This window comes from Nannospalax galili, unplaced genomic scaffold (genome assembly GCF_000622305.1).
Source record: "Nannospalax galili isolate Female #2095 unplaced genomic scaffold, S.galili_v1.0 scaffold1736, whole genome shotgun sequence".
In the NCBI taxonomy this organism is placed as follows: domain Eukaryota; kingdom Metazoa; phylum Chordata; class Mammalia; order Rodentia; family Spalacidae; genus Nannospalax; species Nannospalax galili.
Window position 1 is genome coordinate 236,940 of NW_008338645.1, and position 25,566 is coordinate 262,505.

At 42.3% G+C, this 25,566-nt stretch overlaps 1 protein-coding gene and 1 long non-coding RNA gene across 9 annotated transcripts in view; one reads left to right on the forward strand and one right to left on the reverse strand.

The window, feature by feature from the left end:
- The window catches only part of LOC115070396, a 28,905-nt gene extending 7,471 nt beyond the window's left edge, over positions 1-21,434 (forward strand). The window contains exons 3-5 of one of the 2 annotated variants that reach the window (XR_003849561.1): positions 15,489-15,754; positions 17,882-18,042; positions 21,395-21,434. This is a non-coding gene — a long non-coding RNA (uncharacterized LOC115070396). The remainder of the gene's footprint in view (positions 1-15,488; positions 15,755-17,881; positions 18,043-21,394) is intronic. The other variant, XR_003849560.1, reaches the window with a different exon arrangement.
- The window catches only part of LOC103734308 (zinc finger protein 426-like), a 28,984-nt gene continuing 11,032 nt past the window's right edge, over positions 7,615-25,566 (reverse strand). For 2 of the 7 annotated variants that reach the window (XM_008833191.3, XM_029563553.1), the window contains exons 2-6: positions 16,384-16,472; positions 14,916-15,042; positions 12,525-12,605; positions 10,413-10,495; positions 7,615-9,262 (exon numbers count right to left, since the gene is read on the reverse strand). In XM_008833191.3, the coding sequence (XP_008831413.1) occupies positions 8,003-9,262; positions 10,413-10,495; positions 12,525-12,605; positions 14,916-15,042; positions 16,384-16,416 (1,584 nt within the window). In that variant the 5' untranslated portion in view covers positions 16,417-16,472 and the 3' untranslated portion in view covers positions 7,615-8,002. Of the gene's footprint in view, positions 9,263-10,412; positions 10,496-12,524; positions 12,606-14,915; positions 15,372-16,383; positions 16,473-21,607; positions 23,082-25,566 lie in introns of those variants that run through there. The other 5 variants (XM_029563555.1, XM_017798172.2, XM_029563554.1 and 2 more) reach the window with 5 other exon arrangements.

A 25,566-nucleotide genomic window follows, 5' to 3' on the forward strand; every position in this document is an offset into this window, starting at 1 on the left:
AAATAAATAAATTTAAAACAAAGCAAAACAACAAAAAAAAAAATACAATTCCACTAAGAATTCTCAAAGATGGGCCAGGGGCTCAATGGGAAAGATCATTTGCTGCACAAGCATGAGGATCTGAATGCAAATCCCCAGCACCCACATAAAAGCTGGGCATGGCCACGTGTACCTGTTCCCCCAGAGCTGGGAGGTGTAGGGAGAAAGGAAGGTCACTGGGGCTCACTGGGTAGCCCAGCCTAGCCTACAAATATCAAGCTCCAGGTTCAGTGAGAGATTCTCCCAAGGGGATAAGGCAGAGCGTGACAGAACAGGACACCCAATGTTGTCCTCTGACCTCTATATGTGGTTATGTATGTGCACACTCCCACACACATGTATGCATAACATATACACAAATAGCAAATATTTTTATGGAATTGGGCACACATATTAAAGTTCATGCAAGAAGAACTACTACCTGATATTAACCAAAGGAACAACAAAACATGATGATGGCAACATACTAAAATGTATCATAAAGCCTCTGTAATTAATACTGACACATGAATGGGGAAATCTAGCAATAGACCCAAGAACATATGGAAACTTAATTACTAAATATAATGCACAGCTAGGCAGGGTGGTGTACATTGGAGCTGGAGGCAAGAGAATCCCAAGTTTGAGGCCAGGCTGAGCTGCACAACTAGAACCTGTCTGATGAAGAGAAAAAAGGGGAGGACCCGACTACAGGGCTCAGAGAGTAAAGGTGCTTGCTGCAAGCCTGACAACCTGAGTTCAATCCCCAGGAGTCACATGGTGGAAGGAGAAAAAGCAACTCCTGCAAGCTGTCCTCTGACCTGGACATGCTCATGTACACACATCCACACACTCAAGAAATAAATGTAAAAAATAAATAAAAAGGAGAGCTGAGCATAGTGGTGAATGCATTTAATTCCAGCACTCGGGAGGCAGAGGCTGGCAGATCTCTGTGAGATTGAGGCCAGCCTGGTCTACATAGCTAGTTCCTGGCCATCTGGGGCTACAGGGAGACCCTGTCTCAAAAAACAAACAATAGTAATCATAATAAATAGAATTTCAGATCACACATACACAAACTGCACATTGGAAGGTGGTAAGACATATGGGAAAAGTTGAAATTAAATAAAACCTGTATCTGATATCATGTGTAATAGTAAACTCCAAAAGGATCAGGAACTTAAATGTAAAGAAGAAAACTACACTTTCTGTAGGTTGTGCTAGTGATGGCCTGTGTACATAAGGAAAAAGATGTGACCACAAGGTGGCAGGAGCACACAACTTTGGGGGCAGCATTTTAGCAGTTGAGCAAATGGTGGCGGGGTGAATTCTTTACAACGTAAGAGTGTGCAGGAATGTAGAACTTCCCAAGGAACAGGCACCCAGGGGGCCTTAGGTGACTAGGTGATGCTACTCTGCAACTTAGCAGCATGTTTCTGAGTCAGAAAGTCAGAAACATCTGAAGTTCGTCAGGGATCTTGACAGCCACAGGGGTTGTCTTATCTATGGTTAGCAGATTTAGGGCACAATATCAAGGACTATAAAAAGCAGGTATGGACTGGAGAGCTGGCTCAGCGGTTAAGAGCACTGGCTGCTCTTGCAAAAATTCAGTCCCAGCACCCACAGCAGCTAACAACCTGCTGTAACTCCATTTCTAGGGGAGCCAATGCCCTCTTCTGACCTCCGTGGGCATTGAATGGCATGGGTGCATTTACATGCATGCAAAACATTCACATACAAATTTTTTTAATTTAAGGTTTTATTGTATAGATAGGGTATTTGCCTGCATGTATATATGTGCACCACATGCATACAGTGCCTGTGGAGGCCAGAACCGTCATTATAGGTGGTTTCAAGCTGTCCTATGGATGCTGGGAACAAAACTTGGGTCCTCTGCAAGAGTAGCCATTGATCTTAACCAGTGAGCCTCCTCTCCAGCTCCTTCATCATTTTATGCTTTAAACTTTTTATAGGGGCTGGAGAGATGGCTTAGTGATTAAGCGCACTAGCTGCTCTTGCAGAGGACCCAGGTTTGGCTCCTGGCACCCACATGGCAGCTAATAACTGTCAGTGACTCCCATTCCAGGGGATCCAACGCCCTATTCTGGCCTCCACAGGCATTACACACACAGGGTGCACTTACATACATGCATACAATACACTCATACACGTAAAATAAAATTTAATTAGCTAAAAACCAATAGTCCCCAGCTAGGATTGGGGTTCCTTAACCACTTCCCCACTTCTATGTTGGGATTTTATCTGGATTGAGCTTACATGGGACTTGTATATGCTGTCACCATTGCTGTGAGTTCATATGAGTAATTGACCAGCTGCCTGGAAAACACTGTTTTCTCTGCATATTGGCCAGTTGTGGGTCTCTGCTAATCACCATCTGCTGCATGAGGAACCTTCTGTGGTGAGAGTTGAGAGGTCCATTAACTTGGGTATAACAAAAGGAGGGCAGGGCAGAGGAGGGAATATGGGAAGGGAGAATTAACACTAAAGGCCTTTAGAAAAAGTCAAATGGAAACATACCAATATAGAAGCTTCTTAAAGTATATACACATAAAATATAAAAAATTCAAATGAGGTGCTGGAGAGATAGTGCAGCAGTTAAGAACACTGACTGGTCTTGCAGAAGACCCAGTTTCAAATCCCGGCACCCACACGGCAGCTAACAACTATCCATAACTCCAGTTCCTGGGGATCCAACAATCTCTTCTGTCCTCTGTGGGCATTGCACAACACGGGTGCACTTACCTACATGCAGGCAATACACACATACACATAAAATAAAAATAATAAAATATTTAAAAAGTTAAAATGAGTTACCCTATAATGGGCGGATACTGTCCCTACTACACACCATAGGCTAGTAAAGTAAAATCCCAATGCCAGGAATAGACTCCCTCTTTTGAAACTGTTGAACAGGGGGCCCATAGACCCTCAAAAATTATTGGCCATTGCTCTTGCTCTTGGTTACCCACCAGAACCTGATGGTCAGACCCTATTGCCAAAGACATATGAGTTATAGAACAAACAAGGAGAAATCAAGCTAGCACTAATTTCAAAGCTTCATCTCTACTGGATAGCTTTCATAGGGTTGGAAGCTGCTATACATGCTACCAGAAGAGAAAAAATAATCATCAGTCTTGCCCAGCTGTAAATCCTGTGAGATACAACAACAACAACACGGTAATGATGTGAATATTATGGGAGTAACCAAACACTTTTTTATTGTGTTTAAGGTCCACTTCACAAGATAGAGCCCATACATGACACTAATATCAGGCCTAGGAAACTGTGGCTAGACAGATCACAGGCCATAGAGGAGAGCCTAATACCATTATTCTACAAAATAAACATAGTATTAAACTGACTCCTAATGACTCACTGTTATACCCATTTTTATCTTATTACATTATTTTAGCCATTTTTCTTTTATATGGTCATTGGTGGCATAGTCAAGCTTTATTGATTCTAATTGTATTTCTGTATCTGGTTTCTTTTGGTTTATATATTTTTTTCTTCTGAGTGGTACTAGAGATGGGCCCTAAAGAGAATGCTGCTCACTAATAAAATCAGAAGAGCTCTCCATCCAAACAGATGCACAAATTACAGCTCAGAAACACAAGAAACATGAAAACCAAGGCAAAAGATAATGACTCTTCAATGACTGACTTTAAACATACTGAAATGATTGAAATGTTAGACAAAAAAGATCAAAAGTCTAGGCTGAATTTTTTTTTTACATTTTCTGTGTGTGTGTGTGTGTGTGTGTGTGTGTGTGTGTGTGCATTTACATGTGTGGAGGTCAGAGGGCAACTTAGAGTCAGTTCTCTCCTACCATGTGAGCTCAGGAGATTCAACTCAGATCATCAAGCTTAGCAGCAAATGCCTTTACCCACAGAGCCATTTTGCCAGTCCTCCAAAGTCTAGTTTTCAAAGTGATCAAATGAAGTCAAAGAGAATTCAAACTAGCAGCTGAATTAAGTAAGGAAATCAATTCAGGAACTGGGCAAGAAAGTCAAAAATGAGTTTGAGAAAGTCAGCAAGAATTTGAGATTTGGGGAAAATACCAGAAATATTGACAATAAAAGCTCAGTAAATCAAACAAATAAACAAAACAAAAAAAAACATTAATGGAAATCACTACCAATATATTAGGTCAAAAGAATATCAGATATTGAAGATAATTAACATCGAGGATACACCACATTCAGATATCAATAACGAAAATAAAACCACCATGAGCACAATCTTCAAGAACTCTCAGAGATGAAAACATAGATAAAACATAAGAATCCATGGGGTTGCTGAGCATGGTGGCACATGCCTTTAGTCCTAGCACTCTGGAGGCAGAGGCAGGTGGATCTCTATGAGATCAAGGCCAGCCCAGTCTATCTACATATCACATTCCAGGCCAGCTGGGGCTGCAGAAAGACCCTGTCACAAAAAGACCAAAATAACAACAACAACAAATAATCCATGGTGTAGAAGGAGTTGAGATTAAACTAATAACAGAAAAAACATAGTGAACGAAAATACATCACAAAAAAAATCCCCAAATTTGGGAAAGAAATGAATAGCAAACCACAAGAGGCAAGATAAATCAGTAAATCTGGCAGACATGAACAGTAAGGAACACTTTCTCAGGACTGGCAAGATGGCACAGCCTGTAAAGGCGCTTCCCACCAGTGCTGACAGCCTGAGTTCAATCCCCAGGACCCATATGATGGAAGGACAGAACAAACTCTCATGAGTTGTCCTCTGACTTCCACGTGCATGCTATGACATGGTATGTTCCCACACATAAGTAAATAAACAAATCCCCAAAAGGAACTATAAGTTGAAGTGTTTATTGTACTTCTTAAATTGATAGGGCGCTCCACAATTTGAGTATTTTCATGCACTTGACTTGGCATAAACAGGGCTTCTCCACATTGTTTGCACCTGTACAGTTTCTGTCAACTGTAACCTCACATGTGAATATTAAGGCTGTAGACTATATAAAAGCCTTCCATCTGAGCATGGTGGCACACACCTTTAATCCTAGCACTCAGGAGTAGAGGCCGACAGATCTCTATGAGATCAAGGCCAGCCTGGTCTAGATAGATAGATAGATAGATAGATAGATAGATAGATAGATAGCCTGGGGCTACAAGGAGAACTAGTCTCAAAACTAATTAATTAAAAATAAATCTTCTTTTGGAAGGGTTTAATTACTTGGGGAGAATTTTGTTTGGGTTGTTTTGTTTTGGTCTTTTTGAAACAGGGTCTCCCTGTAGCCCTAGCTTGCCTGGAACTCACTATGTAGACCAGGCTGGCTCAAACTCACAGACATCTGCCTGCCTTTGACTCCTGAATGCTAGGATTAAAGGCATGCACCACCAAGCCCAGCTTTGTGTTTTTTGTTCTTAAGACAGGCTCTCATGGAGCGCAGAGTGGCCTGGAACTCACTATGCCAAGGGTGACTTGGAACTCCTAATTCTCCTGCGGCCACAAGTCCTGGAATGACACACATGCACCACTACACCATTTTATTTTATATATCTTTTTAATATTTTATTATTTTTATTTTATGTATATGAACGTATTGCCTGCATATGTTATGCAATGCCCACAGAGGTCAGAAGAGGGCATTGGATCCCCAGAAACTGGAATTATGGAAAGTTGTTAGCCACCAGGTGGGTGCTGGGAGTTGAACCCAGGTCCTCTGTAAGAGCAACCAGTGTTCTTAATCATTGAGCCATCTCTCCAGCACACACACACACACCCTTGTTTTTATATAAGGGTTTATTGGACTTATGGTTCCAGAGAGATCAGAATCCATCATGGCAGGGGGCTGGAGTAGAAAGCTGAGAGCTCACATCTTCGAGTAGGCACAGGAAGCAGAGCTATATATATTTTTTTGAGACAGGATCTTATGGAGCCCAAGCTGACCTAAAAGTCGATATGTAGACAACACTGGTCTTGAACGCCTTATCTTTCTGGCCTCAGCCTTAAGCTATCACCTCCAAGTTATTTATGTTTTTAAAAAATATTTTTATTATTTTTATGTGTATGAGTGTATTGCCTGCATGTATGTGACTGCACCGTGCCGTGCAATGCCTCGAAGGTCAGAAGAGGGCTTTGGATTCCCATGGAACTGGAGTTAAGAATGATTCGTAGCCACCATGTGGGTGCTGGGAATTGAACCCGGGTCCTCTGCAAGAGCAGTCAGTACTCAACTGCTGAGCCATCTCTCCAGCCCCGTTTATGTTTTTTTTTAAAGATTTATTTTTGTTTTGCCTGTACGTATGTATGTATGTGTATCATGTGTGCGCCTAATGCCTGCAGATGCAAGAAGAGGGCATCAGATCCCCTAAAACTGGAGCCACCTTATGGGTGCTGAGAAGCCAACTTGGGTCCTCTGCAAGAGTAGCAAGTGCTCTTGACTGCTGAGTCACATGTCCAGCCCTTGAGACTTCATTTTAAAATAAAGAATCTTGAAGGGGAAAAAAAGGAAGTGAGAAAACAAGACCCGCCATGTAATATAGGTCTTAAACTCACGATCTTCCTGCTTCTACCTCCCAACTTGTAGGATTACAGTCATGGGTACTGCACTCAGCTCTGCATGTGATTAAAGCTTTTCAGTAATCTAAAGTTTTTTCCTTTTATTTTTTTCTAGAGCTGATATAAAAAAGTAACACAGGGGTTGGGGATTTAGCTCAGTGGTAGAGCACTTGCCTAGCAAGCACAAGGCCCTGGGTTCAGTCCTCAGCTCCGAAAAAAAAAAAAAAAAAAGACAAAAAACAAAGAAGTAACACAGACGAGGTAGGCAGCCTAAACATGGAAACTTATTTCTTGCAATATGGAGGCTGGAAGTCAAACATCCATAACTCAAGGGGTTTCCTGTACAACCCTCAGCAGAGCCTCTGCTCACAGGCGGCCAGCTTCCAAAGACTTCACAGAGTCTGTGTGTATCCCTGCTGCAGTTTTACCTTGTGAGGACTCCAGTCATAATGCACTAGGGATTCATGGCAATCATTTTCTTTTATTCGTTTTAATTTCTAATTTTAGTGTTACTGTTTATGTGTTGGGTGCATGCATGTCATGGTGTGCATGTGGAGGTCAGTGGACAACCTTTGGGAGTTCTCTCTATAACATCAGATTCGGGGATTGAACTCAAGTCATTAGGCTTCTGTGGTAAATGCTTTCCCACTGAGCCATCTCATTGGCCCTCATTTTAAAAAAATTATTATTATTGTATGTTTATGTGGGGGTGCATGCATTTGGAGGTCAGGGGACAACTATCAAGAGCTAGTCCTTTCTTTCCACCTTGTTGAGGCAGGATCTCTTGTTCTTTCCAGTATGCTGCATACTCCTGGCCAGCTGATCTGCAAGCTTTCAGATAATTCTCCTATCCCTGCCTCCCATCTTGCTGTAGGTGTGCTGAGATTGCTGCATCTAGCTTTTTAATTTTTATTTATTATTTTTATTTTATGTGTGTGTATTGCCTGCATGTAGGTAAGTACACCCATGTCATGCAATGCCACAGAGGTCAGAAAAGGCTGTGGGATCCCCTGGGACTGGAGTTATGGACAGTTGTTAGCTGCCATGTGGGTGCTGCGATTCAAACCCAGGTCTTCAGCAAGAACAACCAGCGTTAACCGCTGAGCCATCTCTCCAGCCCCTGCATCTAGCTTTTTTACACAGATTCTGGGGATTGAATTCATACTCAAGCTTGTGCGCCAACAGCTTTTAGCCACTGAGCCATTTCACTGGCCCTCATTTTAATCTTTTGGACACGGGATCTATGTTGCCCAGTCTGGCTTTGAACTGATCCTCTAGCCTCAGTCTCCTAAGCATCTGGCACACAGAACTGCTCCTAGCTATGTATATAATTTTTAGCAGTCTCTCTCCACTGTGAATAGTCATGTCTTCAAAGTAAACTGGAACAAGTTATGCTTTCTCACATTGCTTATATTGATTGGCCTTCTCAGTAGTGAGTTCTTTCATGCCTTCGAAGTGAACGAGGATGACTGTAGGCTTTTCCACACTGCTGACACTTATAGGGTTTCTCCTCAGTGTGAGTGTGACTTATTTCATGAATTCTGAAGGAACTGGGACAGATGAAGGCTTTCCCACACTCTCGACATTCATACGGCTTCTCACCAGTGTGGGTTCTCTCATGTATTTGAAACGAAGTGGAATGACTGAACGCTTTTCCACACTGTTTGCACTCATAGGGTTTCTCTCCAGTGTGGATTCGCATGTGGATTTTAAGGTGGGTGGAATAGTTAAAAGCCTTCCCACATTCCTTACATATGTATGATTTTTTGGCATTGTGAGTTCGCATGTGATTATTAAGACATGAAGGATATCCAAATGCTTTCCCACATATCTTGCACTCACAGGTCTTCTCTTCGGCATGCATTTTCAAATGTCCATTAAGATTTGAAGAAATAGCAAAGGCTTTCCCACATTTGACACACACAAAAGGTTTCTCTCCTGTGTGCGTTCTTATATGTTGAATAAGTCGTGAGGATGTAAGGAAGGCTTTCCCACATTCCTTACATTCATAGGGTTTGTCTCCATTGTGAGATCTTACATGTATACTAAGGCCTGAGTATTGAGTGAAGGCTTTCCCACACTGCTTACATACATAGGGTTTCTCTCCTGTGTGAGTTCTTCCATGTATCTGAAATGAATTGGAATAATTGAAGGCTTTCCCACATTCCTTGCATTCATAGGGCTTCTCACCAGTGTGAGTTCGCATGTGAATATTTAGATATGCAGGGTACTTATAGCCTTTCCCACATTCCTTACATCTGTAAGGTTTTTTTGCATTGAGGGTTTCTATAAGCACAGAAAGTCTTGAGTTTATAAAACTTCTCCCATATTCATTCCATTCATAAAGTTTGTCTCCATTGTGAATTCTTCTATGTGCCTCAAGGTGTGACTGATTAATGAAGGACTTCCCACAGTCACCACAGTCAAACGATTTGTCTTGGGTGGCAATTTTCTGGTAAACCTTAATTGGGGCTATGCAGATTTCTTCACTCTGATTGAACTCAGAAAGTTTCTCACCCGTAGAGGATTTTTTGTGAATAAAGAAGTCTTTTCCATAATGACTACTACAATTGTAATTACCCTCTGTACTTTGAGTTTTCATGTGTGTCTTAAGGCATGAGAGTTCACTGAAGAATTCTCCATATTGATTCCAATCACAGAGCTCCCCTCCACTGTGGCTTCCTGCCTGTTGATAAGAGAGATGAATAACATATTTCTCTGAAGCAAGTTGGTAAGATTCTACCAATTGACAACAGAAATATTATGACTACATGCATACAGTTCCTGCTCTATTAACTGCTCTCAAGTGGTGTGACTGAACACTTCAGAATGTTGTGCTATCTAGTCTAATCTTTAAAAGATTTCTGTGGGGGCTGGAGAGATGGCTCAGAAGTTAAGAGCACTGGCTGCTCTACCAGAAGACCCAGGTTCAATTCCCAGCACTCACACAGTGGCTAACAAAGGTCTATCACTCTAGTTTTAGGGGATCTGATGCCCTCTTCTGGCATTGCATGCACAGGTGCACTTACATGCAGGTAAAACATTCATACACATAAAATACAAATAAAGAAAAAAAATTTAATTGAAAACAAAATAAAAGGGATTGGAAAGATCTGGCTCAGTGATTAATAGCACTGATTCCTCTTCCAGAAAACTCAAGTTTGGTTCCCAGCACCCACATAGCGGCTAACAACCATCTGTAACTCCAGTTCAAAGGGATCGATCCAATGACCTCTTCTAGCCTCCACAGGCATTGCAGGCACATAGTGTGCACTTACATTCATGCAGAAAAGACACTCAAACACATAAAATAAAAATAAATTAAATTTTTTTTCAATTGATAATAAATAAAAGATTTCTGTACCATTCCAATATAATCTTTTTTGGTCTTTTTGAGACAGGGTCTCCCTGTAGCTCCAACTGGCCTGGAACTCACTATGTAGACCACGCTGGCTTTGAACTCACAGAGATCTGCCCACCTCTGCCTCCCAAGTGCTGGGATTAAAGGCATGTGCCACTACACCCGGCCCAATATAATTTTTAACGAAATGTTAATATGTGGGAATGTAATTTGCATAAATTCTGAAGCAGTGAGTTTCATTACAGGTTCAGGGTACCCCTAAATTCATGAGTTTCAGATTATTTTTTTCAGAGACCCTCCTTCTTGGGTATATTTACCTTTCTCAAATATCTCTTATAATGGAATCTCCTCAGTCCCTGAAGTACTGTAATCAAGCACAGGGCTTTGAGCATGCCAAATAGGTGCTTTACAAGAGGTATATGCTTAGCCTCTAATTTTCTTGGGAATGAAAATAAGATGCATTTCTTTTCCTTACCATTTGTATCCCCTTAGATTTGTTACCCCTCAAAAAATCCTGTTGAAGTGTTGAACATTTGGCTTCAAGCTGCATTTTCCATTCTGAAGTAAAGCAGAAAAACAAATGTAAGAATTTGGAGAAAGAAATGAAAGACAAATGTAGTTCTTTTTTGTTTTTTGGGGGTTTTTTTTAAGGCTGATTTCTACTTTTTAATTTTTTTTTTAGTATTTTATTTATTAATTTTACTTTATGTGTACACACATATTGCCTGCATGTATGTAAGTGCACCCATGTCGTGCAATGCCTGAGGAGGAGAGAAGAGGCTATCGGATCCCCTGGAACTGGAGTTACAGACAGTTGTTAGCTGCCATGTGAGTGCTGGGATTCGAACCTGGGTCTTCTGCAAAAACAGCCAGTGTTCTTAACCACTGAGTCATCTCTCCAGCCCCTATTTTTAAATTTTAAAATATAGAAAAAGTAGAAACAGAGGTTTGATGATTTTTATTTGTGTTGTTTTGAAACAGGGTCTCACTAGGTAGCCCAGGCGAGCCTTAATTCATTACATAGCCTAGGCTGCTGTTGATATATCATAACGTTCCTGCTTCAGTTTCCTGAGTGTGCCATCATGCTTTTCAAAGACAAGGACATTGCGTCAAATTTTTTGATAGTACAAGCTGATTCAATGACAATTAAAACTGACAGTGAAAAGAAAGAAATTATCAGGCAAAGAGAGTAGATTTCCAGAAAAAGAGCATCTCTCAAAGCAATAAACTTAAAGAAAAGCTTAGTATGAATAAAGTAAAACAGCACTGGAAATTGGTGATTTTGTAACTTTTGAAAGTATGGGAAGTAGAAGAGTTTTCTCTTTGCTTCAGCCTTCTGAGATACATTTCATCAACAAAAGCTTTATTACAAAAGCTAAGGAGATGGTTCAGTGGGTAAAGTGCCTGTCCCACAGCATGAGGATCTGAGTTCAGATTCCCAGAAGTGGTGTAAAGCTGGGCATAATGGCATGTGTCTGTAGGTCCAGTGCATCTATGCTAAGATAGGAGGTACAGTTTCCTGAAGCCTGCTGGCCAGCTAGCCTGGCACGTGCAGTGCTGAACAAAGAGACTCTGCTGCAAAAAGATAGAAAACAAGGACTGACACCCAAGATTATCTGCAGACCTCCACACACCCACTGTGGCACACCCATATGCCCACACAGATACAAACGTGTGTGTGTGTGTGTGTGTGTGTGTGTGTGTGTATGCACTCGTACCCGCTCTCCTGTTAAGGTTACATAGCTTAAAATTCATCCTAATTTCTCAGTAATAATGAATCTTTACCTTCAAAGTGCTAATTGTATATTTCTTTTATTTTTGTGTTGGTTTGAATGAGAATGTCCCCCATAGGCTCCAAGTATTTGAACATTTTATTCCCAGTTGGTGGTGCTGTTTGGGAAGGTTTTAGGAGGTGTGGCCTTGTTGCAGGGAGTGACACTGGGGGTGGGCTTTGAGAGTTCTTAAGTCTTGCCAGTCACTCTCTGCTTCCTGTGCCTGTTTGAAGATGTGAATGAATACTCTACTTTCTGCTCCAGCCATCTCCTGCCACCATACCTCCCTGCCATGATTCCTCTGGAACCATAAGCTCAAATATACTCTTCCTTTTATAAGTTCCCTTGGTCATGGTGTTTTTTGTTTTGTTTTGGTTTTAGTTTTGGTTTTTGTCTTTTTGAGACAGGGTCTCTCTGTAGCCCCAATTGGCCTGGAACTCACAGAGATCTGCCTGCCTCTGCCTCCCAAGTGCTGGGATTAAAAGTGTGCACCACCATGCCCAGTGGTCATGGTGTTTTATCATAGCAACAGAAAAGTAACTAATATAATTATTATTACATTTATTTATTTATTCATTATGTGTGCACACACATACTTGTCATTAGCATGGAAGGAGGGGTCAGAGGACAACTTGCTGGAGTTGGTTCCCTCCTTCCATGTGGATTCTGGGGATTGAACTCAGGTTGTCAGGCTTGACAGCAAGTACCTTTATCCTCTGAGATATCTCACTGGTCCAGAACAAGGATTTGTTTTTAAAGTTTCATTATAGCTGCAAACATACTGAACTCATTAAACAATTTCCAGGAATACTGACCTTGGAAAACTATCTTCTGCCCTGTACTAAACTCTTCTTGTTCCAACCAAGAGATCAGACTGGGTTTAATGATCTGACATCCTATACACAAGGAAAGACAGATTAGTGGAAAGGCTCATACAAAAAATATAGAACCAGCACTTGGGAGGCAGAGGCAAGTGGATCTCTGTGAGTTCAAGGTCAGCCTGGTCTACATAGCGAGTTCCAGGTCAACTGGGTCTCAAAAAGATAGAGCTGCCTGGGGTTCAGGAATTAGAATTTTGATGTTTTGTTTTTTTTCCCCTCAGTCTTTTGAGACAGGCTGACCTTGAACTGAGTATCTATATAGCCCAGGCTAGCCTCAAGCTCACATCAGTCTTCCTCCACAGCCTTCCAAGTGCTTGAATTCCTGGTATATGCCACCAAACCCAGCTAGGAGCTAGAGTTCTAATTATATCAGGGAAATTATTTCCAAAGGACTAATCATTCAAGTGTCACCTACGTATACAGTTCAAAAGTTTGGTTTCCTCTGTCTCTGAAAACCCCAGTTAATTCAGTCTTCTATAGACATTTACAAAGCACTGGGGCTTTCCTCTTACAGTGCTGGGGAATAAACTAAGGGCCCTTCACATGCCAGGTAAGTATTGTACCATGGAGTCATAGCTCAGCCAAAGGCTTTACTTTTATTAAAATTGGAAATAGCCAGGCTTGGTGGTGCATGCCTTTAATCCCAGCACTCAGGAGGCAGAGGCAGGTGGATCTCTGCATTCAAAGTCACCATGGTCTATATAGTGAATTCCAGGCCAGCTGAAGGGAGACCTTGTCTCAAAAACACCAAAAAATATAAATAAACAAATATAAAATAGGAAATAAAGAGAATTGCAAGAAAAAGATTTTTGTTTCTCTGGGGAAACAACTATCCAAGTGGTTCACAAATAGCGTCAGAGTCATCAAGAGAATTCCTAAAGAATTTTTATTGAGGCTAGAGAGATGGCTCAGTGGTTAAGAGCATTGGCTGCTCTTGCAGAGGACCCAGTCAACTCCCAGCACCCACATGACAGATAATAACAGTCTGTAACTCCAGTTCCAGGGGACCCAATGCCTTCTTCTGGCCTCATATATGCAACCAAAACACTCATAACATATAAAAATTAAAAATTTTTAACACATTTTTATTTATTCACTTTTCACCTTTGTGTATGTATACATGTACGTGTGTGGAGGTCAACATCATGTCCACCCTCTATATGAATGCTGGGGATCAAACTCAGGTCCTTATGCTTGAGCATCAAGCACCTTATCAACTGAGCCATCTTTCTAGCCTTTTCTTTAATCATTTTTTTATATTTTATTTATTTTTATTCTACATGTATGAATGTTATGCCTGCATGTAGGTAAGTGCACCCCTGTCGTGCAATGCCCATGGAGGACAGAAGAGGCTGTCAGATCCCCTGGAACTGGAGTTACAGACAGTTGTTAGCTGCCATGTGGATGCTGGGATTCGAACCCGGGTCTTCTGCAAGAACGGTCAGTGTTCCTAACTGCCAAGACATCTCTCCAGCACCCCCCCCTTTTTTAAATTCTTTTACTTAATCTTTTAAATGTGGGGGTGTATGTGTATATATGTGTGCAGGTGTGCACACTTGTATCCATATGCAAAGGCCAGAGGAGGATGTCAGGTGTCCTCCTCTATCACTATCTGCCTACTCCTTTGAGGCAGAGTCTTTTCTTGAACTTTGGACTTGCAGTTTTCCAGCTAAGCTGACAGGCAAAAGCCTCAGTGATCCTTATCTCCATCCTCCAGAGCACTAGGGTTTCAGGTGCATTTGAGACCATGCCCAGCTTGTTACACGTGACAGGACCCAAACTCAGTTCCTCATGTACAGCAAGTACTCTTAATCACTAAGTCATTTCTCCAGCTCCAAGACAACATTATTTTTTTAATGTGTATGAGTGTTTTGCCGGCATGTATTTAAGTGCACACCACATGCAAGCAATAACTATGGAGGCCAGAAGAAGGAGTCGGATCCCCTGGAACTGGAGTTACAGATGGCTGTTAGGTACCCCAAGAATCCTGGGAATCTAACCCGGGTCCTCTGCACGAGTAGCCAGTGCTCTTAACTGCTGATCCATCTCTCTAGCCCCTATTTCTAGCCATCATTCCAGCTCCCAAGACAACTTATTGACACACAAATGATGGGGTTTTACAATGAGGCACCTGATTTAGCGTACAGTGGTGGAAAGAGGGGGAAAATGTACTGAGCTTGGACATTCTGAGGACCACAACAGTAGATAAAATGTACTTGCTACAGGGACTGTCTGTCTTATTTCCCACTAGATTCAGAGCTAACATCACCATTCCTGTGACACAGTCAATCTATGAGAGTCTGCAAGGAACAATGGCAGTCCTACCTACTGTGGCCAAATTCTGGTAGTTCTCCAGCATCACATCTCTGTATAGGTTTCTCTGAGCTGGGTCCAGTGAGGTCCACTCCTCCTGTGTAAAGTCCACAGCCACATCCTCAAAGCTCACTAACTCCTGGAATGTCACAGACATGCTGGTTTGAGCCAAGTAAGATTTCCACCAATAATCACAGGAGAATGAGAAGTGGGACTCAATGCCTCTAGAAGATTCCATGGCCTCCCATTATCTACATGAGGGTTCAGTGAGGACAGGCTCTCTCATTGAACTTGGAGATTGCTGTTTCAGACTAGACTGGTTGGCCAGAGAGTCCTGGGATACACCTATCTTCACCCCCAGCACTGAGGTTTCAGTCATTTGTAGCCATGCACAGTTTTTATGTGGGTGTTGGGGATCCAAACTCAGGTTCTCATGTTTACACAGGAAGCCCTTTATGTACTGAGCCATCGTCACAGCCCCCATGCCCCTTTTTCCCTGCTAGAGATGGAACCTAGCTTGAGCATGCTAGGCAAGTGGAGGCCTCTGAGTTACGATGCCAGCCCTGCTCACTGTCTTTATTTCAGGAGTCACATTGTCCTGAAGACTGTGAATTGAGTGAAGCACAACTGCACACAGAAAGCTCACACTATTTCCCTTGATTTGAGAACACTGCCCATGAATGCTAATATGTGAATAAAGAATGCTTTCATCTGCCTTGTCAGAAAATAAGAAATGTGCAGTTGGCCATGGGCCAGCAAGATGGTACAGCAGGTAAAATTCCTTCTGCCAAGCCTGATGACCTGAGTTTGGTCCCTGGAACCCACATGGTAGAAAGGAAGAACTGACTCTGGTAAGTTGTCCTCTGATCACCCCACATGCTATAGCAAGTATGTGTTGGGCAAATGTGATAACCACTACACTACGGAAACCACTATAGCAAGTTTGTGTATACACACACACTAACTAAGTGTAACAGTAGTAAATAATAGTAATAATAATACTAATAGGGACTGGAGAGATGGCTCAGCAGTTGGGAACACTGGCTGCTCTTGTAGAGGACCCAAGTTCAGTTTCCAGCACCCACATGGCAGCTAACAACTGCCTATAAGTCCATTTCCAGGGGATCTGATGCTCTTTTTTGACCTCTGCAGGCATTGCACAACATAGGTGCACTTACCATGCAGGCAATACACTCATACACATAAAATAAAAATAATATTTAAAAATAATAATAATAAAGAAACATACAGTTGCCACCAGGAAGTTAAAGATTCATTATTACTGAGAAATCAGGATGAATTTTAAGCTACCACCTCACTGAAAAAGAAAGGCTCCATTTCCTGGCAACTTCAACAGAGGACTCAATCCTTGGGTCCTTGGGTGAGTGCTATGCTATAAGCAGCTCAAGAGATGTCTGTCTAGAAGGAAATATCTCACTGGTCAATACAAGTAGAAGAGAGGTATACTTTTTCTTTTTACCTGATAACAATTTGTTAGGCAGTCAAGCACCATCCTTCCTGCCGATCTCTTTTCCTCCTGTAGGTGGACTGAGTCCCTAGAAAGAAGATCTTGTGGAAAAGAAAGAAGGCCTGAGTACTCAGATGACCAGATTAGCCTTCAAAGTCACAGAAGGTCTACATTCTACTACAAAAGGCCCCACATTCTAACACCACGCGATCTCTCCTCCCCGTATTCTCCATCTTTCTTTTTTCTCTCTACCTTGTCTTTTCCTCTTTCTTTGTCCCTCTGTCCTCTCTCTCTCTGGTGAATTTGACGGTTCTTTCCCCCCTCAACATAACATACAATGTTAAAACATGTCTGTCCCACCAATAGCCAGAAGGAAGAACGGTAAGCTGTGCTACTTGTTAGGATAATTCTATCTATTAATAATAATCTTGTTTCACAAGTAAAACTTACGTGCTGAGGAATGCTACTTTACCAGGGTGGGAGCTATAGCTCAGTCGGTGGAGTGTTTGCCTACCATGCATGAGACCCTGGGTTCTACACCTAACATAAAACGACATGGTGATGCACACCTGTAATCACAGCACTTGGAAGGTGAAGGCAGGAGGATCAGAAGTTCAAGGTCATCATGGCACACACACACACACACCCCAAATAAATAAATTTTAAAAAACATAACTTTTATATTTAAAAAAAAAACAGGAAATTGGTTCAGTTACTATAGAAATCAGTGAGGTAGTTCCTCAAAAACTAGAAATAGAGGGGGTGCTGGAGAGATGGCTCAGCAGGTAAGAGCACTGGCTGTTCTTACAGAAGACCTGAGCTTCTATCCACATACACATGGCAACTAACAGCTGTATGTACCTCCAGTTTCAGGAGATCCAACCTCTGTCCTCCATGAGCAACATAGGTGCACTTAACATACACGCAGGCATAACTTTCATACACGTAAAATAAAAATAAATTTTAAAAAATTCAAAAATTAGAAGTGGGGGCCAGAGAGATGGCTCAGTAGTTAAGAACACTGGCTGCTCTTGCAAAGGACCCACATTCAGTCCCCAGCACCTACATGGCAACTATTAACCATCTGTAACTCCAGTTCCAGGGGATTCAACACCTTCTTTTGACCTCCACAAGCATTGCACACATAATAGTGTACTTACATGCAGGGAAAACATTCATATGCACAAAATACAAAACTTCTTTTTTTAAACCTAGATATGGGAGCTGGGTGTGGGGGTGCATGCCTTTAATCCTAGCACTTGGGAGGTAGATGCAGGTGGATCTCTGTGAGTTTGAAGCCAGGCTGGTCTACATAGCAAGTTCCAGGCCATCTGGGACTACAGGAAGACTCTGTCTCAAAAAAAGACCAAAAAACAAACCAAGCCCCGCCCCCTAGATTTGGATCTACCACATGATCCATCTATACCACTCCTTGGCGTATACCCAAAGGACTCAGTATCCTACTACAGAGACACAAGCTTATTCATATTCATTGCTGCTCTATTCACAGGAGCTAAGACATGGAAACAGCCTAGATGTCCATTAACTGACGAATGAATAATGACACTGTGGTATCTGTATATAATGGAATTTTATTCAGCTGTAAAGAAAAACAAGATTATGAAATCTGCAGGCAAATGGATGGAGTTGGAAAACATTATACTGAGTGAGGTAACCAAATATTTAGATATGTGTATTTAACTTGGAGCATCTGTGGAATTCAGGAAACTAGAAAGGGGCCATTGGTAGGGAAGGGAAAGAAAGATCTTAAGGGAAGGAAACAGTGGAACACAGGTGATATGAAGGAAAAGGAATAATGCGGATGGAGTTTTAAGTGGAGAGAGGACGGTAGGATACAGGAGGAATCTGGGGAGGAATAACTAATTCTAAGGATGCTGAACAGTCATATGAAAGCCTACTATTATATATGCTTTGTATATTAATATATTCGTATATTCATATAAAAGAGTTTAATTGGAGTTACCCTACATAAGAGACAATGCTTCCCCCTAGAAGCCATAGGTTGCCAAATAAAAAGCCCAGTGCCAGGTGTGGGATACCTCTCCTTGAGCCTTGCTCAGAGGTGTCCCAGAAATGCCCCAAACAATACAGACTATTGCCACTTCTCCTGATTGCCCACCAGAACTTGATAGTAAGACCCTATTGCTGAAGACACCACATACTTTAGACAGAGTACCTGGAGACACTATGGTACTTAGCAGACAAGTTGGTACTGAATAGGATGTTTTCTCCCTGCCTAGTAGCTTTCACAGTACTGAAAGGTGTTATGGAGTCTGCTGGGGGTTGAGGGGGGAGAAGTGTTATCAAGAGTCTTACCCAGCTGTGAACTCTGTGAATCATGATGCTGACCAGCATGGCAAGATACCCCCATGGGTACCATAGTGGCATGAATGTCATGGAGTAACCAACTGCTTTCTGATTGGATTTAAGGCCAGCTCTACAGAAGAACCTCATACCTAGTACTGTAAACCTAGCCAAGAATGATTGAGACTATCATAGGTCAGGTGTGAACATAATACTACTATTTTCCTAAACGCCTATAGTAGCAAACTGCCCTCTAAATTCCTATCTTTATACCCATAGATTAGTGCAGCTCTCAGACCTCATCAGAGGAGTTCATGCAGTGAGCTGCAGTTAATGCAGAAACTCAGAAACTCACAAAAAGTCAAAGTGCAGAGAATAAGTGTCTGTGGAATGCTCAGCCACAAATGGGAGACGATATTATGTCACTTCCCACAAGGATCAGGAACCACTGCTGAAGGGGAAGAAAGACTGTAAGAGCCAGAGGTTGGGGAGAACTGGGGTGAAACTGTATCTTTTAGACATGACAGGAGCCGTGGCTTCTGGGAGAGGGATAGTCAGTTTTCTTTAAGGGGGTGGCCCCTGGTAGATCAACCATGCTCCAGTGGATGGCCTCACACCCATGAGTATATGGGCAGCACAAATTGGACTGAGAGAGAGAGAGAGAGAGAGAGAGAGAGAGAGAGAGAGAGAGACAACTGACTCGCTGAAGTTGTCGAGAGAGAGAGAGAGAGAGAGAGAAACATGAAGACCTGAAGTTGGGAAAGGATGGAGCTTGGGTAGACTTGGGAAAGAGTCAGGGGGGAGGAGCAGGAGGCAAATATGATCAAAATTAATTGTATGTACATATGAGATTCTTGAATAAAAATGTTAAAAAGTTAAAAATTACTATATATTTAACATAGTGGTAAATCAAAAGACTGAGGAAGGCACTGGGTTTAATCCCTAATACATAGGGGGCTGGAGAGATGGCTCAGCAGTTAAGAGTACTGGCTACTCTTGCTGAGGACTCAGGTTCAGTTCTCAGCACCCACAATTTTAACTCCAGTTCTAGGGGATTCAATGCCCTCTTCTGACCTCTGGTGGGCAGCTACACACACTTGCACTTACATACCCCTAACCCCCTCACACGCAAAAGTACACATAATTAAAAATAAAATAAATCTTGCCAGGCATGGTGGCGCATGCCTTTAATCCCAGCACTTGGGAGGCAGAGGCAGGCAGATCTCTGAGTTCAAGGCCAGCCTGGTCTACATAGTGAGTTCCAGGACAGCTGGGGCCATAGGAAAACCCTGTCTCAAAAAGACCAAAAATAAATAAATAAATAAATAATAAATAAATAAATAAAATAAATAAATCTTTTTAAAAAGTTCTAGGGCCAGGCATGGTGGCACATGTTTTTGATCCCAGCACTCAGGAGGCAGAGGCAGGTGGATCTCTGAGAGGTCAAAGTCAGCATGGTCTACATAGCAAGTTCCAGGCCAGTTGGGGCTATATAATGAGACCCCATCTCAAAAAAAAAGCTCTGGAAAGTATAATGATAAGTAGATGATGATGATAGATGAGAGAGAGAGGAAAGAAAAAATTTTAACTTCCCAGATTGTGAGTTTAGACGTTCACCTAGGTGATTTACATTTTCCGTAGGGCACAGGTTAAGGTGCACTGGGACTGTAGAAGACAAATAGAAAAATGATGGACAAGCTCTTGGTGTCTGGGAGTGGGAAAGGCCCAACGTCATGGCCTGGGTGCCCAGGACCAGCTGTGGAGTCAAGACCTTAGCTGGCCATCCAGGGAGGTGGGAGTCCATTGAGAATCAGTCCTCCCAATATGAGAATATACAAATGACAGAAACCTTCCTGTCCCCAGCATAAGTCTAACACAGAGGCAAAGCCACTGCCATGCACAACCTGGGACCTTGGGGGAGGGGGCTTTGGGGAACGCAGCCCCTCAGAGAGGACCGAAACTGAGGCCCAACATTGGGAAGTCCTCTATCCTCCAATCTGCTCCACCACCAGCTCACAGTTAGGGACCACAGCTCTGCTCACAGAAAGGGACCACAGCTCCCAGAAGTGTACCACAACTCTGGCTTACTAGAAATTATATTTTTAAAAAAGACAAGGGTACTGAAGTATCAAGGTATTACTATAAAGCTGTATTTTTCTTTTATCAACTTTTGTTTTATGTAGATTAAGATTTTATTTACACATGTATATGCATCAGAGACAATATCTTTTGTTTGTCTGGGTTTTGGGATTTTTGTGGGTTTTTTTTTTATTTTATTTTGTTTTGAGACAAGTTCTCACTATGTATAGCCCTGGCTGGCCTAGAACTCAATATATAGATCAGGCTGGACTCAACCTCACATAGATGCATCTGCCTCTGCCTCCCGAATGCTGAGATTAAAGGGGTACATCACCATGCCTGACCTAGAAATATATTTTTTGATATACCAAAACTTTTATCAACATGTATTATTATACTTTGTGACTTAACAAGTATTTTCACTTAACTGGACATGGTGGTGCATGCCTTTAATCCCAGCACTCAGGAGGCAGAGGCACATGGATCTCTGTGAGTTTGAGGCCAGCCTGGTCTACATAGTGAGTTCCAGGCCAGCTGGGTGGCTACAGGGAGAAAAGAAAACCCAAGTGTTTTCACTTAAATATATCCTTCCTGACTAAAAATAAGATTTTGTTTACAGGCAAAAAGAAAGAAAAGAAGAAAAGAAGAGCAAGCCAGTAAGTTAGCGTTTCTCCATGGCCTGTGCTCCAGCTTCTGCCTCCAGGTTTCTGCCCTGAGTTCCTATCTTAAGCTCTGTGATGAATTGTGACCCAGGAGATGTAAGACAAATAAATTCTTCCCCCACCCCCCACAATAAAAGAAAGAAAAGAAAAAGAGCACTGGGGGGACTTACCATGAACAGAATCAGCAGCTGCCATCCTGTAAGCCGACGATGTGCCTGATCTCGCCTTTCACTGAGGTTAGCATCACTTCAGACCAACTGATGAGAATCAGTGCACAGTGCCCCTCTCCAATTCTCTGCTATACATGATGATTAGCATACATAGTAATGTCAACCATTAACAAGCATTACTCAGTCATCACTATTAAATTAGCTCTTGCAGAACATACACACGAAGACCACTAAAAACTATCCTCTGCAGCATGACTCCTAGTAATACCAATTGTCATTCATGGAGGAACGCTATGAGCAGACACTGCACCAGGGGTTGTGTGTGTGTGTTCAATTATTTATTATAACCACACTTCAGAGTACATATCACTGCCCCCTAATGATCTATAGTAAAAGCCAAGTGTTATGGTGCACACCTGGAATCCCAGCCAGCAGAGGGCTGAGGCAGGGGGATTGCTGGGAGTTCAAAGCTACTCTGGGATACAAAACTCTGTCTCAAAAAAAAAAAAAAAAACAAAAAACAAAGAGGGTTTGACATGGTGGTGCAAGCCTTTAATCTCTGCACCCAGGAGGCAGAGGTAGGTAGATCTCTGTGAGTTCAAGGTCAGTCTGATCTATATAGTGAGTTCTCAGCCAGTCAGGGTTACATAGCGAGATTCTGTCTCAAAAAAAAGGAAACAAACTAACAAGTCCAAAACTGGGGACAGCAAATGGCTCAGTAGGTAAAGGCCATTGCCACCTGACAATGCAACCCCAACAACCTGAGTCTGATCCCTGGAAATGACAGAAAGGTGGAAGATGAGAACAAATGATACAAAGTTGTCCTCTGACCTCCACTTGGCAGCTGTGGCACCTGTGCCACCCTCCCTACACAGTCCATCATACACACACAGACAAAATTCAAAAAGTTTTTTAGTTTCTTGAGATGGTCTCACTATGTAGCCCTGGCTGGCCTGGAACTTGCTATGTAAACGAAGGCAGACCTTGATCTCACAGAGATCCACCTGCCTCTGCCTCCCAAGTTCTGGGATTAAAGGTATGTTCCACCACTCCTGCCCTATAAAGTTTAAAACAAAATATCTACATTCAAAAAGTGTTGATGATCCTACAGTTATCCAGTTTAGAAGTGACAATGCAGGACTTAAAGGCAGGCACAGTATACTAAAGAATAACTAATTCTCTCATGAGTATGCAATTTGATTTCATCCTTAATAAATGGTAAAGTGATATGTACACCAAATAAGTAATTTTTTCTGTTTGTTTATGTGTCTGAGCAAATGTATGGACATGTATGTGTGGATACAAGTGCCTGTGCACATGCTCAGGCCAGAAGAGGGCATCAAGTGTCCTCTTCTATCAGTCTCCACCTATTTTTTTGAGGTAGGGTCTCTCCCTGAACCTGAGGCTCATGTTTTCTTAGCTCGACTGGAAGCAACAAGCTCCAGTGAGCATCCTGCCTCCACCGCTGCACCCCTTGGAGCTGAGTTCACTGGACATCTGGCTTGTTACATGGGTGCTGGATCCACAGCTTTCAACCATGGGTCATAATTTTTTTTCCAGGTAAGGTTTTTGTTGTTACTTGATTTTGTTTTGCAGTTTGATGGAAGGAACTCAAGGCTTCATGCAGGGTAGACAACAGTTCTACCACTGAATGGAGATTGGAGAGCTGGTTCAGTGGTTAAGCGTGCTTGCTGCTCTTGCAGAGGACCCAGAACCTACATTTCTCAGAACCCACATCAGGTGGTTCACAACTGCCTGTAACTCAAGTTCCAGGGGATGTGATATTCTCTTCTGGCCTCTGTGGGTACCAGTTATGTATAGTGTACAGTAGTGTACATACATTTATGCAGGCACTCACTCATATACATAAAGTGAAAATTAAAATTTTTTAAAGAGAGTTCTGGAGCTGGAGAGGCACCTTAAGAGTTAAAAGCACTTGCTATTCTTCCAGGAGACCCAGTTTCAACTTCCAGCACTTATATGGCAGCTCTGTCATCCTCTTCTGGCCTTTGCAGGCACTACAGACATACCAAGTAAACATAACCAGCAATCAAAACACTGTACAAAAATAAATAAATCCCTTAAAGACGGAGAGAATGAGAGTTCTGTCACTGGCCCAGTTCTTTATGTAAGGGTATTTGGAGGGGGGACTCAAAATATTATTTAAGCAGCCAACAGCCTCAACTTGTCCCAGCTGGAAATACTGAACTCAAAAGATAGGCCCCTTCCCCTTAACACTGGTCAGGTCAACACACAATCAGACTTTATCCAACACTTATTATTTTCAGAAAACTACTGTTCTGTAGTTTTTTGGAATTTTTTTTGTTTGGGAGGGAGGGTGTTCTTTTTGTTGAGATAAGGTTTGTGGTATTACCACATCAACATTGCAATCAACTGAACAAAAAAGCCTGACTCTTAACTCTTATTTATTTATTTATTATTTTCATTTTTTGTCTTTTTGAGACAGGGTCTCCCTGTAGCCCCAGCTGTCCTAGAACTTACTATGTAGACCAGGCTGGCCTTGAATTCACAGAGATCCACCTGTCTCTGCCTCCCAAATACTTAATCCCATGCACCACCTCACCCGGAGGACCCATGCTTATCTTAGACCATCCTGCCTTTTCTCTTTTTTGGGGGGGAGGTCCTTTTACAGACAGGGTCTCCCTGTAGCCCCAACTGGCCTGGAACTCGCTATATAGACCAGGCTGGCCTCAAGCTCAGAGATCCCCCTGCCTCTGCCTCCCAAATGCTGGGATTAAAGACGTGCTGCCACCACACCAGGCTCACCTGCCTTTTCATCCCTAGTAGGATATCTCATTCACCCAAATCTCAAGCATCCTTCCCACTCCACACTGTGTTCACTGAAGATGAGTATACTGTCATTTACAGCTTTGGTATGTTAATTATCATACATACCCACATTCATTCATTATCTTTTTTCTTATTTCTTAAAATATTTTATTTAGGGGCTAGAGAGATGGCTCAGCGGTTAAGAGCACTGGCTGCTCTTGTAGAGGACCCAGGTTCGATTCCCAGCACCCACATGGAGGCCAACAACTGTCTGTAACTCCAGTTCCAGGGGATCCGAGGCCCTCTTCTGACCTCTACAGGCATTACACCACACAGGTGCACCTACACACATGCAGGCAATACACTCATACACATAAAATAAAAATAATAAAATAATAATTTTTAAAAACTATTGGAGCCAAATTCCTGATAAGACCTGGGGTCTCACCCCAGATGGCCAATGTTATCAAGGATACTGTTTTAAAAATTTGCTAACACTGGGCGTAGCACATGCCTTTAATCTCAGCATTTGGGAGGCAGAGGCAGGGGGACCTCTGTGAGTTCTAGGCCAGCCTGGTCTACATACTGAGTTCCAGGAAAGCTGGGGCTACATGGAGACCCTGTCTCAAAAAGACCACATAATAATAATTGTATGTGTGTGCATAAAATTATATTCTGAATTGTAACAAAGGCTAGGCAGGGTGGCACACATGCCTATGATCCCAGAACTCTGGAGACAGAGGCAAAACAGATCCCTATGAGATGGAGGCCAGCTTAGTCTACCAGCCTGGGCAGCACAGTGAAGCCTTGTCTGTTTAATTAATCAATTAAAAATGCTTATGACCTGCAGTGTTACACGGGATCTGCCTTTCTTTTGTAGATTATTTGCACATGTTGGTGTTGGGTGAACTTTTCCTAGGAAGATGTTAAGAAATGTCTACTCAGGGCTGGAGAGATGGCTCAGCGGTTAAGAACACTGGCTGTTTTTGCAGAAGACCCAGGTTCGAATCCCAGCACCCACATGGCAGCTAACAACTGTCCATAACTCCAGTCCCAAGGGATCCAACAGCCTCTTCTGACCTTAAAGGGCACTGCACGACATGGGTGCACTTACCTACATGCAGGCAATACACACATACACATAAAATAAAAATAATAAATAAAATTAA